The sequence below is a fragment of the Anolis carolinensis genome, chromosome 5, assembly GCF_035594765.1.
Source record: "Anolis carolinensis isolate JA03-04 chromosome 5, rAnoCar3.1.pri, whole genome shotgun sequence".
In the NCBI taxonomy this organism is placed as follows: Eukaryota; Metazoa; Chordata; class Lepidosauria; order Squamata; family Dactyloidae; genus Anolis; species Anolis carolinensis.
The window spans coordinates 24406556-24421670 of NC_085845.1; the positions used below are offsets into that span (position 1 = coordinate 24406556).

The 15115-nt window shown below is 39.7% G+C and overlaps 1 protein-coding gene across 1 annotated transcript; it reads right to left on the reverse strand.

The window, feature by feature from the left end:
• Window positions 1-1257: 1257 nt before the first annotated feature.
• On the reverse strand, window positions 1258-12847 carry LOC100557775 (alcohol dehydrogenase class-3). The gene is made up of 9 exons (XM_062982294.1): window positions 12725-12847; window positions 9474-9575; window positions 8442-8583; window positions 7720-7807; window positions 6008-6227; window positions 4969-5229; window positions 3458-3593; window positions 2575-2713; window positions 1258-1637 (listed from the first exon to the last, which is right to left on the reverse strand). The coding sequence occupies exons 1-9, from the start codon at window positions 12803-12805 to the stop codon at window positions 1613-1615; spliced, it is 1194 nt and encodes a 397-aa protein (XP_062838364.1). The 5' UTR covers window positions 12806-12847; the 3' UTR covers window positions 1258-1612.
• Between the last annotated feature and the right edge of the window lie 2268 nt (window positions 12848-15115).

Sequence of the window (15115 nt, forward strand, 5' to 3'; positions counted from 1 at the left end):
GCCTCCTCTGTAATACCAGTTACTTTGAAGCACTAGGCATTTCTTTTAGTGACGGAAGAACATCAGAAAACATGGGAAGGATTGGGGAGATGTTACAACTTGGGGTTTGTAAGATATGTTGATAGCATACATTTTTGTAAAGTTTACTTCCTCTAATGCAGTGTTTCTCTACCTGGGGGTTTGGGGCCCCTGGGGGGGGTTGCGAGGGGGTGTCAGAGGGGCCGCCAAAGACCATCAGAAAACATATATTTCCTTTTTGGAAACAGAATTTTAAATGAACCTTAGGTGAACTATAAATCCCAGCAACTACATCTTCCAAATGACAAAATCATTCTCCCCCCAATCCCACCGATGGGCATTTTGGGTATTTGTGCCACTTTGGACCAGTGAATGAAAATACATCCTTGATATTAGATATTAATATTACGATTCTTAACAGACACCAAATTAGTTATGAAGTAGCAACGAAAATGATTTTGTGTTGTCGAAGGCTTTCATGGCCGGGATCAGAGTTGTTGTATGTTTTCCAGGCTGTAAGGCCATGTTCCAAAAGTATTCTCTCCTGACATTTCGCCCACATCTACGGCAGACATCCTCAGAACCTCACAACCTCTGAGGAAAACATACAACAACCCTGAAAATAATTTTATGGTTGGAGGTCCCCACGACATGAGGAACTGTATTAAGGGGTTGTGGCATTAGGGAGGTTGAGAACCACTGCTCTAATGCAGCTCAGATTGAAGTAGACTCTATTCTACAAAAGCTTATGCTACCAATTTCTTCCTGGCATTGGAGAAATACATTGCTCACGGCTGCCAATCTTCGTTCAGCAATAATCATAACAAATCTGTTCTTTTCTTGGCATTGATTGTAACAATCCAAGTAAAAGTGCACTGTGTCCATGTAATGGACTTTTACACTCCATGTGTGGTGTACCGTAGAATACAGCCATAATTTTAAATATTGCTATGCAGTACAGAGCAGTTACTTCTTGCAATCCAGGTGTGATCTAATCTCACTTATCTAACAACTGTGACAGCATTTTATGACAACATGTTTTGGCATACAAGTTCTATCCGCCCTTGCCAGTAAATGCAGTGAAATTTTGTGGGATGTACAGTGTGCTGCTTCCTACCCTTTGGTTTTCTACTGTATTCAGTAGTAAATCAGTCAAGATAGGCAAGACCTGCACACTACATCTGTGTATTGCATACAATGTGACTTCAATAAAAGGAAGGGAGATCACAATTCTGCAACTACATAGGAAAGTGATGCTTTAATCATGATTCTCTTTGCAAGACAACATTTTTTCATTGCAAAATGTTTTAGAAGAAAAGGCAACAACATTGATTTTAAGTGCATTCAATGTACAGTTACGTGGCTAGCCCTTGGGGATACAGTAAGATAGGAACTAGTAAGATACTTGATCCATTCAAAATTAGTTGCTGGTACTAGTACTACTATTCCAATGTGGAGGTCAGTATTTTTTTAAATATCTACATTGTCTAATTCAATCTGAACAAGAGTTTCCCCCAGGTTTCCTAAAATAAGGCATGTTGTGTAACTGTAATGTTGTACTCCTGCAGTAAAAAGGGTCCCTTCTTCCAGCTTCCTAAAACTTTAGAACAGTTCGGATGCTAGAAATAGAAAGAAAAAGATCATAAGTTTAATTTATCCTGTAAGAATTATTGCAGTCGTCTTTAAGAAATAAGTCCGGTATCACAAAAATTAAGGTATAGCATAGATTAAAGCAGTGTTTCTCAAACTGCTCCTCCAGGTGTTTTCGGCTTCAACTCCCAGAAATATCAGTCAGCCTATCAGCTGTTAAGAATTGTGGGAGCTGAAGACCAAAACATCTGGGGAGCACCGTTTGAAAAACTCTGACTTAAAACTCCAGAGACCAGGGTTCAAACTCTCACTTGGTCATAGAAGCCCATTGGACAACCCTGGCCAAGTCAGCCTCATGGGAAGGCAATGACACCATTTCTGAACAAATCTCACCGAGAAAGCCCTATGATAGTGCTTCCTTAGGCTCACAATAGCTTGGAAGCAACTTGAAGACAAACAGCAACAAAGAATTTAGATCTGCGCTTGGTCCTGATGGACCTAAAAGTCATCAACCAACCATTAAGAGAAACCAAACAAAGGCTGGGAAGATAAAGAGAACATACAATACGTGGGCCTGAATTCTATTGAGCAAAGGTAGGATAAAAAAGACTTTTCAAAATAGTTTTGGGAACCATCCCTATATAATTATTCCAATACACTGCATCTCCTTTGCCTTCCCAAAGATGTCGGACTAACAATTAAGCATGCAATATATTTTCAATATGAAGGCAGTGAAAGGGCTACAGGATACAACTGCATATGCAATCTGATCCTCCACATGTTTTGGACTTCAACTCTTTAGAAGCCATATCTGTCCCACTTGCTTAAACCTACCATCACTACCACTAGACCTGCTAAATGAGGGCTCTCAGTTCAGCTACAATCCCATACTTAGTTGAATGCAAGTCCCATCAAATCAATGGGGATTATGGATGTGGACTGACAAGCAGCAGAAAAGACACCTACCTCTTTCCAGCATGCATGAGTTCAAAGGCCTCATTGATTTTCTCAAAAGGTAGGTTCTGAGTCACAAATTCATCCACTTTCATCTTTTTGGACATATATTCTGCTACCAGTTTTGGAACGCTTTCTACACTCTTCCAACCTGGTAAGAAATTAAAATGTTTGTTTTCTGTTACAATGTCATAAAATAATAACAGTAACACCACGTAAAACAATTGTTCCTGGGTTATAAATGTCATTTCCTAATTGGTTCTATCATAAAAACATGGAAAAGGTTTATTAAACTGCAAAAACTTCGTTGTTCCAGGACATCTTACAGCACATTTTGCTATAGTTTTTCAATGAATATCTCATCAAGTCTCAACCAATTCAAACTAAGTACTGCTCAATTAAACAGAAAATAGTACTTTCAAACCAGGAACAGATTTTTGTTCCAAATTTTGTTACATAATGTAATTTACAATATTGTACTTCTTCAACTGTGAGATATACCCTAATTTCAGTCCCACCACCACCAACAAAAATACATAAGATAAATCTGAGATTCTAAGATACACCCCCTTTTTAGAGATGTTTATATAGAAAAAAGTGCATTTTAGAACTGAAGAAATAAAGTAACATGAAATAGTGAAACGTAACAAAATGAAATTACAAAAACATGGATGTTATAGTAGGCTCTCAAAGAGTTCAGAACTCACAAACAATCAAAGAAGTTTACTATCACTGCAAAATGGAAAGAAAGTGAAAGATGTTCTTATTGCGGGACAAAGTCTTAAAAATTTTCAGGTATTGCCAGTTAAAGTGCTGACAAAGAAGCCATTAACCCCCCCCCCCCCAATGATTGGCCCATGTAAGACATCATGTTAGTAGCTGAATAAATCTATACCTCCAAAGGCAGTCCCTTTCCATGTTCGGCCAGTGACCAGCTGGAATGGGCGGGTGGCAATCTCTTGACCAGCAGCTGCAACCCCAACAATCACACTGACCCCCCAACCTTTGTGACAGGCCTCTAAGGCAGCTCTCTGTAAAACATAGAGGTGAGGTGGGAGGAAGCACAAAATAATTTAACAAAGACAAATAGGAGGAGGGGGAAGAAGATCATAGATCAGTGGCACAGTATATGGTTTACATGCAAAAGATCCCATGTTGGATCTCTGGTGTCTCCCATTAGAAGAGGCAGATTACAAGTAATAGAAAAGGCTGTCAATCAAAATAGTACAATGTTAAATCAGGTGAATCAACAATCAGCTTGTACAAGGCAGCATTCTCTAAAGAAGTCCATTACACCGCATGTTTTGATCTGTAGGATGAGGATGCATTCTCATGCCTAAATGATAATCCATTTAGGAACAATGAGAATCAAGAGTTCATAACCAGTAAGGATATTTGCTAGGACAGCTATGTACGTTCTCCATGTGCCAAGCAGAGCTTCAAAAATTATGTTCTTGGACTACAGCACTGAGAATCCTGCAGCCAGTGAATCCATGCTAGTTGGGGAATTCTGGAGAGTTGTAGCCCAGAAAAGTAGGTTTCTCAGGCTCTGAAGAGTAAAAGGCTAAATTCTAAAATGAGACCACTTCACTGGACATTGCTGGAGACACAGTTGGAAAGTAATGTGTTTTTTTGACCAAATGAGGTAGTCATTGGCCTTGTTGTTCCAACAATATATGCCAATGGTACTAAGTTGTAATGATTTTGCAATTAGAGCTGGTGGCTCTAATGTCAGAAGGGCTATGAATGCACACTTTATTCTGATGACAAGACTCAATATCTTTGAAGTATGGACTACAGCTAAGAGTGGAATCAACATCCACTCACATGGAAGTTGCCAGGTTTCGTGGTTGACTGCCCCTTTCAGTTTGAGGTGGTGGTGTTAAAGCCACCAGAGGAAAGTGCACTCAGCCACCTCCAACATAAGGCTCAATGTATAGGCACCCCATCTGCTTATGTTTCAGGTAGCAGCCCTTTTCTGCTTGCCAATGAAAAATGAATGCACTGAAATGATGGGTTTACCATTTCAGTTTGCAGCATACCTTCTACCTGGAGCTGGGCCTTTCTTACAGCCTGTCTTGTTTCATTGTCATCTACAGCCAATGAAAATGCAATGAAGTCCTTGGCAGGGGGTTGGACTGGATGGGCCACGAAGTCTTTTCCAACTCTACGATTCTAAGTGCATTTAAAAAATGGTTGAGTCTTTAAATGCACATAAAATCATAAGAGTTGGAAGAGATCTTGTGGGCCATCCAGTCCAACCCCCTGCCTAGAAACAGAGAAGGCCAGAGCCAAAGATCTTGCCCAGAATTAGAGAAGACCTCCCATTCATTAGGTCCTATTTCATAACAGTCCTACAAAACAGACCCTCACAGCTATTATAGACCTATGTCCAAGCACACTCACCATGACATGAACATTACCAATACATTCAAATGAGTAATCTACTCCTCCGTCTGTCATCTCAACCAGGACCTCTTGAATAGGTTTCTTGGAATCCTCAGGACTGATGCATTCTGTTGCCCCAAATTCCTTCGCTTTTGTAAACTTGTCTTTGTTGAGATCAATCCCAATGATCCGGGAGGCACCTGCCACTTTGCAACCCATGATGACGGCGAGCCCAACGCCACCCAAGCCAAAGACGGCGCAGGTAGAGCCTGGTTCCACCTAAAAACAAAAATGACAATTTGACTGAATGAGTAAGGGAAAAGAGCAGTACTTAAGGCTACAAATTTAACACCACAGAATACTTTGATGAGCAATAGATTTTGCAATGGGTTGTTCAGTTAACCCCCTCTTAGAAGAAAGTTAACTGAACAGCTTGACTGAATGTTAGCTTCAATTAGAAAGACAATCCAGAATTCCACTGCTGTCTTTGATCCTGTGTTGCTCTGAGCCATCTCTCATCTTAATTTCTACAAATCCATGAACAAATGCAATAAAAGACATGGTTTAAATGAGCCGAAGAGTGACAATAGGGGATTTCCTCACAGGTCCTTTGAGAGTGTTTCCAGCCCAGTTTTGTGTCCTTCATTTGCTATGCTGTAAACAGCACATTTTATAGGTGGATCAAATGTTGCCAATTTCTGTTGCATTTGTCCCGTTTCTTCTATGCCTGCTTCTGTGCACTTTAAGGATGAGAAAAACCTGGCTGGATTTCTGTAATCACAATTTTAGCTTACCCTGGACTAAAAGTCCTTGGATCCTTCATCTGTTTTAGTCTTCTGTTACCTAGTCAGGATAGCAAGGGATTATGGAAACTGTAGTGCAAACCTAAGAGCTTGGAATGTTACCTTTTGTACTAAAACTCCTAGGATCCTTTGGTTGGCATATTTAGGGAGTTTATTTCATAAGGTTAATTTTTGCACGCTCCCAAATTCCCTACTTATGTGGGCAAAAATGTACCAAAGTGGGAGAAAACTCAGTCGGAAGAACAGTGCCCTACCTTGGCAGTGTTCAAGGCTGCTCCATATCCTGTAGAAACTCCACAGCCCAGCAGGCAGACTTTGTCCAAGGGAGCTGAAGCATCGATTTTAGCCAGGGAGATGTCAGCAACAACTGTGTACTCTGAGAAAGTGCTTGTCCCCATGAAGTGTAGAACTTGCTTCCCTTTGCATGTGAAGCGACTAGTGCCATCCGGCATCACTCCTTTCCCTTGGGTGACTCTTCAGAGAGAAGGAAAAAAAGTTATTTACATAATATGTAAAGTTATAGTCACAGAAAAGTATGGGATAAGCCTGAAAAAAATCCTATTTTGGACAGAATTCCCAGGAAAAGAAAATTTCTCAAACTCTGATCCTTGTAGTGCTACTAATAAAAAGTACAAGTATGTTTTGTTTTCTTGGAGAAATTGAAGCAGCACTGGAAAAACATGCAGAAGGTTACAAATTGCCAAACGTTACTTGCATCTTGAGTTTGGAATGTAGATTTACTGCAAACATAGATTTGAATGTTTCCATATGGGGAGGAAGGAGAACACCACAAACAGAAAAGCAGAAGCAAGCAGCTACCAGTTATTGCTTTTTTTATCGTGTCAGGAGCATACCTACTGTAAGTTGCTTCTGGTGTGAGAGAATTGGCCATCTACAAAGACGTTGCCCAGGGGTGCCCGGATGTGTTACCATCCTGCTGGGAGGCTTCTCTCATGTCCCTGCATAGGAAACTAGGACTGATAGACAGGAGCTCACCCCGTCTCACGGATCTGAACTGCCAATCTTCAGATCGGCAGTTCAGCTGGCACAAGGGCTTAACCCATTGCACCACCATGAACCCTACAGTTACTTCTGATAATATATCTCATCATTATCATCATAGGTAATCACTCGTGGCTGAGTATTATTCTCTTCCAAAGGTAGAGTCTTGGCAGGGAGTCTGTAAGTGACTGTAGAGACCTGTTCTGGATCCGCATGTGAGAACATACATTTCTTTTGCAGTGAGAACATACATTTCCAGATGGAAGGTGACAAGGGTTGCTTGACACACCTTCCTTTTGGTACATTTCTCCCTTTCGCATTCTATTTGTGCCTCTTCAAAATCCACAGCACTGTTGGTAATAGCTGATCTCCAGTTAGAACACTCTAGGGCCAGGGCTTCCCTGTTCTTGGTGTTTATGCCATATTTGTTAAGGTTAGCTTTAAGCCCATCTTTAAATCTCTTTTGTTGTTGTTTGTTGTTGACATTCCATTTTCCATTATTGAGCTGAAAGTAAAGTAACTGCTTTAGGAGACAGTGATCGGGCTTTCGGACGAGGTGGCCAGTCCAGCAAAGTTGATGGTGGAGGATCATCCATTCAATTTTGGTGGTCTTTGTTTCTTACAGAATACTGATATTGTCTGCCTGTCTTCCCAAGAGATTTGCAGTGGAGAGAGGTTTGTAGACGGTTTGTGTTTTGCAGGCGTACAACAGAACTGGAAGATGGGAATCCAGCAAGGGGGTGTAGTCCAACATAATTGGAAAGGAATCAAATTGGAAAAAACTAGCCTTTCTGCAATATCTAAAGAAATCAAGGACAACTGATTTTGGACAATTAGTGTCCATGATTAGTGTGTCCCACTAGCTGTCTCTGAAACTGACACATTGTATTCAAAAACAATCCTTGCCTTGTACCACAACAGAGAGAAAAAGACAGGAGGAGGATCACAAGAGAGGAGCACAAACCTTATTTTCTGGCAGAGATTAGTTTTAGGATTTAAACAAAACTTGCATTCTCCACACTGAGGGATATACAGAGGGATAACCGTGTCTCCTGGAAAGAACAAACAGTTGATTTGGTTTTACAACTAACTGAGCAAAGAGATATTTAACTAGACATTGCATAACACAGTGGAATGCTAACAAAGCAATGAAATGGCAAGTCTGTGCCTCCTCATCATCTATCAAGGCAGTTACAAATTTGTGACAAATTAGACACTGTGAATTAAAAATTACCAAGCTGTGAACAGTTGAGTATCTTTAACAGTTGTGCAAATATGGAATGGCCCTTACATACTATATGCAGTTACAGCTCTATGATTTCATTTTAATCATCATGACAGCATCCTTGCAGTTCAGCAAGAGACATTTAGAAATCTCAGGAAAGAAAGTTTTACTGTCTCAACAAACTACAAAGCTTAGGAGTCTGTAGAGTGGAACCATTGTGTTGTAATTCTGTAGTGTGAAAGGAACCTTCAACAAGTACAGCCATAATTAGAGATTTTTAAACAGGTTGGAATAAGAATGGCTTTAGTTATAGTTTCCTGTATAAGGTTTGAGTAGATTATCCTTTGGATACCTTCTAACCTTCCAGAAGCAACAAAGAATCCAATGGCACCCTCAAGACTAACACTAGACACATATGACAATCATTCCGGAAACAGTAACACCTTACTGGATTTCCTTACCTGCTTTAAATTTAGTCACTCCTTCCCCAACACTCTCTACAATGCCGGCTCCTTCATGGCCCAGGATGACAGGGAAACTCCCTTCTGGATCAGCACCACTCAGAGTATAGGCATCAGTATGGCACACAGCCGTGGCAATGATCTATGAAATCATGGAAAACAAGCTGAACAGACAATTCAACAGGCTCAATATTTTCAAAACTTCAGAGCTGCTGGAGATCTCGGTTCATGATCTTCATCACCACAACATCTCTGGTTCAAATTACACCTCAGCTCCAAATTTACTAGGTCTCTCTCCTAGAGAGCCAACGAGGAGTAACAGTTAGAGATGAGTAATACAATGGTGGCCCACTCCAACATTCCTTGAAATATATTCCTCTATTATTGTTCACATTACACTTCATTTTACACCTCAGCCCACCCACAACATAAACACAAAGGTTTACACAATTACAGGAATAATGCATACATGAACAGAAATAATTATAAATTGCTATAATACAGTAGAGTCTTACTTATCCAACATAAACGGGCCAGCAGAATGTTGGATAAGTGAAAATGTTGGATAATAAGGAGGGGTTAAGAAAAAGCCTATTAACATCAAATTATACTATGATTTTACAAATTAAGCACCAAAACATTATGTTTTACAAACAGAAAAAGCAGTCCAAAACATGGTAGCGTTATGTAGTAATCACTGTATTTACGAATTTAGCACCAAAATATCGCAATGTATTGAAAACATTGACTACAAAAACACTGACTACTAAAAGGTAGACTTGGTTGGATAATACAGAACGTTGGATAAGCAAAGGTTGAATAAGTGAGACTTTACTGTATGTTTTAAAGTCATCAGCTAAGGAAAATAACTATGAAGCATGAACTAGCGAAGAAAACATTTCCAGTGGTTTGTGGATAGGTACAGCTGATTCCCCTTTCAGCTCCATATACTTTATAAATGTTTTAGGTTTCATTTTGTTTCTTGAAAAATATCAACATGTACAGCCAAATAAAAAAGTACTGTTTAATTACCCTGATGCGGACTTCATGAGCTTTTGGCGGTGCAACTTCGACCTCTTCAATGGACAGAGGCTTGCCAGATTCCCAGGCAACAGCTGCCTTGCATTTGATAACCTAAACAGATTTTGAAAAAGAGAGTTGTGTTATTTTGTCTGGAGACTGGGAGGAAAAATGCTGAACATTCACAGATTTTAATCTACTAGTAGAGTTATCTCTAAGAAAAGAGTTTTCCTCGAAAAAATTCTTACATTATGGGAAATAACTTCTGGAAAAGGAGAATATATTATTTGGACATTCCAAGAGTAGCAGGTGCTGCTAGAGAGACCTGTACCATTTTACCCAACTCTTGGAAGATTTGTGGCAATTGTCATATTTTTCAATTTTCTGTATCCTATTACATTGTAATCCCACCATCACAATTATGCAAGTGCTAATATGCTTCTGGCTTTATTATTGCATTTGAAAACATGGACTGAAATCCAGAAAAGGTCATGCTAAAACAAATCAGTCCTTTGTTTCTCTCTTCCCTTTCCCTTTTCATTCTTGGAAACAATTCCAAATTTAATATTCAAGGCTAAAGAAAAACTACTTATGATAATGGGGAGCCAAAAGGAAAGATTAATAGAGTATAAGATATTTTCTATTTTTAATGGAGTCAGCCTGGATAGAGAGACAAGGTATGAAAAGGCCTGATGCCCGGTAAAATATTTACTTTCTTCTATTTCCCTTACTTTTACAATGACCAGATGAATGTTGAGGGAAAATACGGAGTAGATCTAAGTAAATCTATATATATAAAAGGGTAATGAAATTTCGGCCTAGAACAAAACAACAAAACTACACATCCCAGAAACACTAAACTTGGCAGCACAATCCCTCATCCATGCCTCTACGTTCATACAACAAAAAGAAAAGAAAAATAAAGTCCTAATTAGAGGGAGAAGAATAATTGTTTTTATCCAATTGCTGCCAGTTAGAAGGCTAAGATCCGCCCACTTGGTCTCCTAGCAACCCATTCAGCCCTAGCAACCCACTCATATTTAGGCCTCACTTAGGCCTCTTCCACACTGCCTATAAAATACAGATTATCTGATTTTAACTGGATTATATGGCAGTGTAGACTCAAGGCCCTTCCACACAGCTATATAACCCATTTATAATGGACTTATTGTCAGGAGAAAACCTTTACCCTTTACCGTAACTACCACCAATTCCTCAATACTTTATTTCTCATTCCACCATACTTCGCCACAGCAACGCGTGGCTGGGCACAGTTAGTGATTTATATATTATGCATTAAACGTTTTGAAAATACACTAAAAGGCCTGATTTGATAGGCGGTTCGAGTCAGAACCTGGTATATTATGTTGAATTTCTGTAATAAACAGTTTTACAACATGTTGTCAAAGGCTTTCATGGCCGGAATCACTGGGTTGCTGTGAGTTTTCTGGGTTGTATGGCCATATTCCAGAAGCATTCTTTCCTGACGTTTCACCTGCATCTATGTCAGACATTCTCAGAAGTTGGAAGGTCTTTTGGAAACTAGGCAAATGGAGTTTATATATCTGTGGAAGGTCTAGGGTAGGAAAAAAAATCTTGTCTGTTGGAGGCAAGTGTGAATGTTGAAATTAATCACCTTGATTAGCATTGAAAAGCCTTGCAGCTTCAAGACCTGGCTGATTTCTGATTTTTGGAAAGGATTTTTACAGGTTACGTAATGTAATTATGTTTCTTCTATATGCTGCCTAGGATGCTATTGTTTTGTAAATGAAAAGGCATAAAATAAAATAAAATAAAGGAGTTACTAAATACTGTATTGAAACCCACTTTATGAGTTTTAGTCCACCTTGCACTTTCTCTTCTGAGTGTTCTTTATTTACTGTCCTGATTTCACTCAGAAGACAGGGGAATTCCAGACATGAAACAATCAGGGCCAGTTAACACCTCCCAACAAAGGACTCCCCCATGCAGGAAGCAGCCAGACTTTGAAGCTGCAAGGCTATTAAATCCTAATCAAGGTGGCCAATTGATTATTCACACTTGCCTCAAACAAACAAGAGTTCTTTCTCCTACCCTGGATTTTCCAGATATAAATCCCACTTGCCCAGTTTCCAACAGACAACCTCTGGGGATGCTTGCCATAGATGTGGGCGAAACATCAGGAGAGAATGCTTCTGGAATATGGCCACACAACCCGGAAAACTCACAGCAACCCAGTTTTACAAGATGTTTACTGAAGGATGTCTTTAAGCAAGGCAGCTGTAATTTGGAGTCCATAAACCTTTTCAACAAAGGGAAAGGATACAGAGCAAATGCAAGCCACTGAACTTGGAGAAATAGAAACAAGAACTCTTCAAGTCACAATGGATTTGAAAACAGCTACTACAGGCAGCATTGAAACGTGTACTTTTAATGGGTTGTTGTGTGTCTTTCGGGCTGTGTGGCCATGTTCCAGAAGCATTCTCTCCTGACGTTTCGCCCACATCTATGGCAGGCATCCTCAGAGGTTGTGAGGTATGGAGAAAACTAAGCAAAGAGGTAAATATATATCTGTGTATATATTTACCTCTTTGCTTAGTTTTCTCCATACCTCACAACCTCTGAGGATGCCTGCCATAGATGTGGGCGAAACGTCAGGAGAGAATGCTTCTGGAACATGGCCACACAGCCCGAAAGACACACAACAACCCTGTGATCCTGGCCATGAAAGCCTTCGACAACACAGTGTACTTTTAATTTTTGAAGTTTTAAGCCCTTTTTGATAGAATGGCTCTATAATAGGCATGGGCAAACTTGGGCCCTCCAGGTGTTTTGGACTACAACTCCCACAATTCCTAACAGCCTGTCGGCTGTTAGGAATTGTGGGAGTTGTAGTCCAAAACACCTGGAGGGCCCAAGTTTGCCCATGCATTTCTCGATATCTGCTATTCCTGCACCATTCTCAAGGAGAAACTCAGAAGGACTATAAAACTGCCTCTGAGCATGGACAGAGTGCAAAGCAAACCCTCCCCCAAAGCAGGAGAGCAGCACGCAGGCACCTGTTCTCTACCTCTCCTTCCCTTTGCAAAGGAGCCTTTTAAAAAACATAATGCACAGATTATAATTCAGGGAGCAGCTTCCTGTTGAGTAAATTTGCAAAAGCCATGCATTTCTCCCATTTCTTAAGGCAACTCCTTCCTTTGGCTTCCCACCCCGCAGCCCCTTCCACTGCTGCTCCTTGCAGATTTTTAAGCCCCCCAATAGTTTGCAATGCAAGCACCTACCCCACTCGCCATGGCCTTCGCCCCAAAGAACCCTTTCTTGGCCCGCCTCTTGCAAGACGCCCCTTTTGCTGCACTGCGCATGCGCCCGCTTCTGAGCACCGCCTCCGAAGCTTCTGCGATTGTATTCACTGATTTAGGACACGAGGGGGCGCTCTTTCCCAGAGTTTGATTAGAACCAATTCTGTATTGTATTGTATTATTATTATTAGCACTCTAAGGCATCCAAGGCCCCTTCTCCACAGCCATATAAAATCCAGATTATCTGCTTTGAACTGGATTATATGCCAGTGAAGACTCATATAATCCAGTTCAAAGCAGATAATCTGGATTATTGATTTTTATATCATACGTATTATATTATCACCCTGAGGCATCTAAGGCTTCTTCTACACAGCCATATAAAATCCAGATTATCTGCTTTGAACTGGATTATATGCCAGTGAAGACTCATATAATCCAGTTCAAAGCAGATAATCTGGATTATCGATTTTATATTATACGTGGTATATTATCACCCTGAGGCATCTAAGGCCCCTTCTACACGGCCATATAAAATCCAGATTATCTGCTTTGAACTAGATTATATGACAGTGTAGATTCATTTAATCCACGTCAAAGCAGTTAATCTGGATTATCAATTTTTTTATATTATATGTATTATATTATCACCCTGAGGCATCTAAGGCCCCTTCCACACTGCCATATAAAATCCAGATTATCTGTTTTGAACTGGATTATATGACAGTGTAGATTCATTTAATCCATGTCAAAGCAGATAATCTGGATTATCATTTTTTTATATTATATGTATTATATTATCACCCTGAGGCATCTAAGGCCTCTTCCACACTGCCATATAAAATCCAGACTATCTGTTTTGAACTGGATTATATGGCAGTGAAGGCTCATATATCCAGTTTATCAATTTCTATACTATATGTATTCTATTCTATTCTATATTAGCACCCTGTGTTACATATGGATTTGAGAAGTGTTTTGTGAACTGAAAAACAGAAATTGGCATGTGTATTTAAAATATAAATGTATTTCTTTCTTTCTTTGATAAGTAATATCTGCACGTTACAGGAATAATAAAACCAATTTCTTTCCATTTTGTTTCCTGACAAGAAACAATGTGAAAAACGTAGCAGGAAAAAAGTGAACATTAGATGGCACTATAACATTTAAGATTATAGTTTGATCACACCAGGGCTGTGGATTTCAAGCTTCTTGTGACTACTTCCAGACTAGGAGCCATTCCACACAGCTATATAACTCAAACTATCAAGGCAGATAATCCACAATATCTGCTTTGAGCTGGGTTTTCTGAGTCCACACTGCCATATAACCCAGTTCGATGTAGATAATGTGGGATTTTATGCACCTGAATATTTAAAATCCAAGAAAGAATAAATAAATATGAGAGCCAGCATGGTGCATTGGTTTGAATCTTCAAATGGGAGTTTGGGACCCCATCTATACTGCCATATAATCCAGTTTCTGAAATCAGATAATCTGCTTTGAACTGGATTATTATAAGCAGATAATCTGGATTCAAAAACCTGGGTTATATGGCCACTGATATTTAGGTTCTAAAAGGATATCCAGACGAGTTTTGATTTGGGTTGCTGTGAGTTTTCTGGGCAGTTTGGCTATGTTCCAGAAGCATTTTTTCCTGACATTTAGCCCACATCTATGGCAGGCATCTTCAGAGGTTGTGAGGTCGGAAACGAGGCAAGTGGTGTTTATATATCTGTGGAATGTCCAGGGTGGGAGAAAGAACTCTTGTCTGTTTGAGGCAAGTGTGAATGTTGCCATAGGCCAGCTTGATTAGCATTGAATAGCCTGGCTGATTCCTGCCTGGGGGAATCCTTTGTTGGGAAGTGTTATCTGGCCCTGATTGTTTCCATTTTCAGAGTATTGTTCTTTATTTACTGTCCTGATTTTAGAGTTTTTTTTAATATTGGTAGCCAAGATTTTGTTAGTTTTCATAGTTTCCTCCTTTCTGTTGAGAATGTATACATGCTTGTGGATGTCAGTGGCTTCTCTGTGTAGTCTGACATGGTGGTTGTGAGACTGGTCCAGCATTTCTGTGTTCTTAAATATTTATTTATTTATTAATTACAGTATTTCTACCCTGCCTTTCTCACTCAACAGGGGACTCAGGGCGGCTTACAGTATAAAACACATATATAACCGTCATAGAAGCATTCAAATTCAGTTTAAAATTAAATTACATTTCTGTGTCCAGGTTGGTTCATCAAGTGCTTTGTTATGGTTGATTTCTCTGGTGGAATTAGTCTAATTTTAAAAATTTATTGCAAGGTTTGTTAGCAACATTGTTACATTTTCTTTAACAACAAAATATCATCTTTTCTTGATACAATAAAA

What these genes read in the sequence shown, in the direction of transcription:
- LOC100557775 (XM_062982294.1), bottom strand. Translation starts at nt 12,805, where the DNA reads ATGCGCAGTGCAGCAAAAGGGGCGTCTTGCAAGAGGCGGGCCAAGAAA. An exon ending in TTGGTAATGTTCATGTCATG is followed by an intron (nt 3,594 to 4,968) that starts GTGAGTGTGCTT and finishes TATGTTTTACAG; the next exon opens with AGAGCTGCCTTAGAGGCCTG. An exon ending in CTCATGCATGCTGGAAAGAG is followed by an intron (nt 1,638 to 2,574) that starts GTAGGTGTCTTT and finishes TTCTATTTCTAG; the next exon opens with CATCCGAACTGTTCTAAAGT.